This window comes from Salvelinus fontinalis, chromosome 40, assembly GCF_029448725.1.
Source record: "Salvelinus fontinalis isolate EN_2023a chromosome 40, ASM2944872v1, whole genome shotgun sequence".
Taxonomy (NCBI): domain Eukaryota; kingdom Metazoa; phylum Chordata; class Actinopteri; order Salmoniformes; family Salmonidae; genus Salvelinus; species Salvelinus fontinalis.
The window spans coordinates 27,034,622-27,038,280 of NC_074704.1; the positions used below are offsets into that span (position 1 = coordinate 27,034,622).

The following is a 3,659-nucleotide window of genomic DNA, read 5'->3' on the forward strand; positions in this document are numbered from 1 at the left end:
AAAAATGCAGTTTCATCTTAGCCACAGACAAACACACCTGATTCAACTTCTCAACTAATCTTCAGGCCCTCAATTAGTTGAATCAAGTATGCTTGTCTGGGGCTACAACAAAAGTGTGCTGTTGGGGGTACTGGAGGACTGGAGTTGGGAACCACCGCTGTAGGCCTATGACTGCATTGGCGTTGCATGCTATCATCAGCTGCAAAAAGGGTAAATCAAACTAATTGGAGAGCAAAAAGGTCATGTTCATTTGAGAATATAACACAGAAACACAGACAAATTAGAGACAGATTCCTTTCCCCTCTTTATTGCAGGATTTTGATCTGTGATTAATCAACCTCAACACTAGTTAATCTTGAAAAATTGTCAAGTTAACAATTAAAACAAGTTTAAACACTTAATTTCAAAGAATCAACGCTTTCATATAATTTCAAAGTGTACAAGTAAGCCAACTCAAATGCAAAGGTTAGACATTTTAGTAACAAGTAGGCTATTATTACTAAAAAGTCTGACAGAAAGAACATCTTGATAAACTGGCAATGTTGAAAAATCATCTGAATTTAGGTTCTCAGATGACTCTATTTTCTAATCTGGACCAATATCAAAAACAAGGAAGTGGGTAATGTGCTATGTCTGGCTGGCATTCATAAGAGCATACAGGTAGTTCCTCCCATTTTCAGTCCCTTTTCTATACTATAAATAGGAATATCCTTTGAGGATGTGTCCATAACATTAGTGCTTACTCCAAGTGAAACTACAAAATGGAGCTGCAGACATGGCTTCTGATGGTCTTTACGTGCTGCTATGCTGTGCCACAAGGTAAGACGGAAATCTTGGAGATGGCCCAAAATACTATTATGAATTGTTGAATAATTACATGTGTTTCAGTAGTACTTACTTACTATACTAATAGGATTGCAAAATTCCCTGTCATTTTCCTAAGTTCTGGAAATGTTCAAACGCTACATTTTGAAAGTTAAAAGGGAATATTTCCTCCCTTTGCAACTCTAATAATGAATATTATTCTAATTGTAACAGACATGTCAGGGAAGGAAATCATTTCCCCAGGAGAGTCAAACACCGCCTATGTCAAGATAACCCCTGACATGAACAAAATCTTCTTTGCTGTGACTGTCTGCGTTCGATTTTTCACCGACTACCAGACGAAGGAGCTGACCATTTTCTCATTGGCCACGCCTTCTCATGCTGATGGTTTTGTCATCTTCAGGGGAGATGGGGGAAATTACAGGGTGTACATTCAGGACCAAGGTATCTATTTCTGGGGATTGCCAGACAAAATGAACGAGTGGAACTCTGTTTGTGGGACGTGGGATGCCAGTACAGGATTGACTCAACTGTGGGTGAATGGGAAGCCAAGTGCGAGGAAAGCTCTCCAAGCCGGCGGCTCCATCTCTGGTACACCGAGTATTATTTTAGGTCAGGACCAAGATGCATACGTTGGTGGGTTTGATGTGTATGACTCCTTTTACGGACATGAGACCGATGTCCACATGTGGGACAGAGTGCTCTCTCCATGTGAGATCCAAAGCTACATGAAGGGGGAGGTGTTATCTCCAGGGAATGTGGTAAACTGGAACGCACTAAAATACACAAGGCATGACTATGTGGTTGTTGAGACGATGCAGAAACTGATCTGTTAAAAATTTGACCGCAAAAATCACAAACAGATCATTTCAAACTATGCTTACATTTGTATACGATCATGTGTCTATATTATGCGTGGGAATAGTTTGGAACAGATTTCCAAAATTAAAATCACTTGGAGCTGATTTCCTGGTGTTTTTACAGTCTTTTATGTCCCAAAATTAAAACAAGAAAAAAAGTTTGGGGGCGGAATAAAACCACCCACGGGCCAAATTTGGCCTGCGTGCCGCCAGCTGGGGAACCCTGCTGTAGGGGTTTGTATCAATTATGTATTAAAACACTAGATTGTTGATTATAAAATGTGATATGTATTGGTCATTGAGAGACTCTGAAGCCACTGTCCGCCATATTGGTACTTCTCAGAAGGAGCAGTCCTCCATAGGAATGAATGGAATGCTACATTATTTCAATTTAATGTTTCAAGGGCAAAATTACATATCTTTAAGTATTTATTTGTTGTAGAGTGAACAGTAACATTCGTATTCTCAAAAATTTATACTTTAAGGAAAAACTATTTTTGTTTTGTTTGTTCATATAATACAATTTAGAAGTATGCATTAAGGTGTCTGTTATGTAATATGCTTGACAAAGTGTTGGAGGGGTACACAAATGGTGACAGTGACTTCAAAATAGCGCCACCTGTCAGTCATCTAGTATTAATATGCACCATTGGTTTGTATGTGTGCTAGAGCAGATGGACGTTATGGCTCCCTTCGTGGAGGTCATGTCAAGCAGTGTTCGCAATAAAGAACCAAAAAGGACATAGCCGGGCCTGTCCACTTATAATTGTTGATATCACAATGCCAAATTTACTTTCTCATTTGAATAAAATCTCAATAATAAATACAATGAAAATGTACAATCACGTCTTTATTAATTGTTTGTGTTTCCACGACAGCCTAATGTTTGACACCGCAGTAAAGCAGACAGAGGGCTTTTTAATGTATCACCCTTCCTCCAGAAAGGGCAGGTGTAGAAGAGAGCATGTTGATGGGCATGGACAGAGAGTCATAGGATTTATCATGACCACTGTGGTCTGCACACACCTGACCAGGGGGACCATGCTGTACAGAACGGTCTACCCCTCCAATACCTCCTAAAGCCCCACTGAAGCAGAGTTGGATGGAGTTTGTGGTCAACACCCTGGGAGTGGCAGGGTGGATGATGTCCATACTGGCAATTATTATGTTTCCCCATTACAGGTCTGCTTATAGCCAAATCCTTTCAGAGCAAGCCAAATAATTTCATGTTTTGAAAAGTTATCCTAGATCACGATTCATTTTTTGAATGTAAGTTAAAATAAACGGTTGAAAAAATGTTATTGTGGACAGGTATTAGGAGCTGTGCTTGTGAGCTACCACTTCAAAAAACAATACTAGTTGCAACTTATTCCTTCAAAATGTTATTGTGGACAGGTATTAGGAGCCGCGCTTGTGAGCTACTACTTCAAAAAACAATACTAGTTGCAACTTATTCCTTCAAAATGTTATTGTGGACAGGTATTAGGAGCCGCGCTTGTGAGCTACTACTTCAAAAAACAATACTAGTTGCAACTTATTCCTTCAAGTATTTTATTGAGGCGAGCATGACAAACTGGGATATACACGAGCTCGTGACCAATCATCCCCAGCATCCTTGGGTCAAGTGCACTGAATACCTCAAGTGGAATTTGTTCAAAGACAAGGTGACGGTCATTGGCTGAACATTTCTCATCCTGGCCGGTACCGTTCATCTGATCTTTGTCTTCTTGGTTGCTTTTGATGTGAACTCGAAAGACAACAACTACCAAATCATGAATCATCTTGGTGTTTTTTTCTGAATGCAATAGCTGCCCTGCTCCTGATAGTAGAGACCATACTCCTGGTTAGAGCAGAACAAGCCAGACTCTGCTATTCACTCAACCTCTCGCTAACAGCTCTGTACAGCGACTGCCATTTGTCGTTACGTAAACAGTGTTGGCAGAGCCGTCATCAACATTTATTTGGGGAGTTTCC

At 40.1% G+C, this 3,659-nt stretch overlaps 1 protein-coding gene across 1 annotated transcript; it reads left to right on the forward strand.

Moving 5' to 3' along the window:
• The first annotated feature begins 624 nt into the window (after positions 1-624).
• On the forward strand, positions 625-3,346 carry LOC129839624 (C-reactive protein-like). The gene is made up of 2 exons (XM_055907152.1): positions 625-819; positions 1,039-3,346. The coding sequence occupies exons 1-2, from the start codon at positions 762-764 to the stop codon at positions 1,659-1,661; spliced, it is 681 nt and encodes a 226-aa protein (XP_055763127.1). The 5' UTR covers positions 625-761; the 3' UTR covers positions 1,662-3,346.
• Positions 3,347-3,659: the final 313 nt, after the last annotated feature.

Bases quoted from the DNA above. Each gene is read 5' to 3' on its own strand.
- LOC129839624 (XM_055907152.1), top strand. From the start codon at position 762: ATGGAGCTGCAGACATGGCTTCTGATGGTCTTTACGTGCTGCTATGCT. The intron at 820-1,038 runs GTAAGACGGAAA...TAATTGTAACAG, and splicing joins CTGCTATGCTGTGCCACAAG to ACATGTCAGGGAAGGAAATC.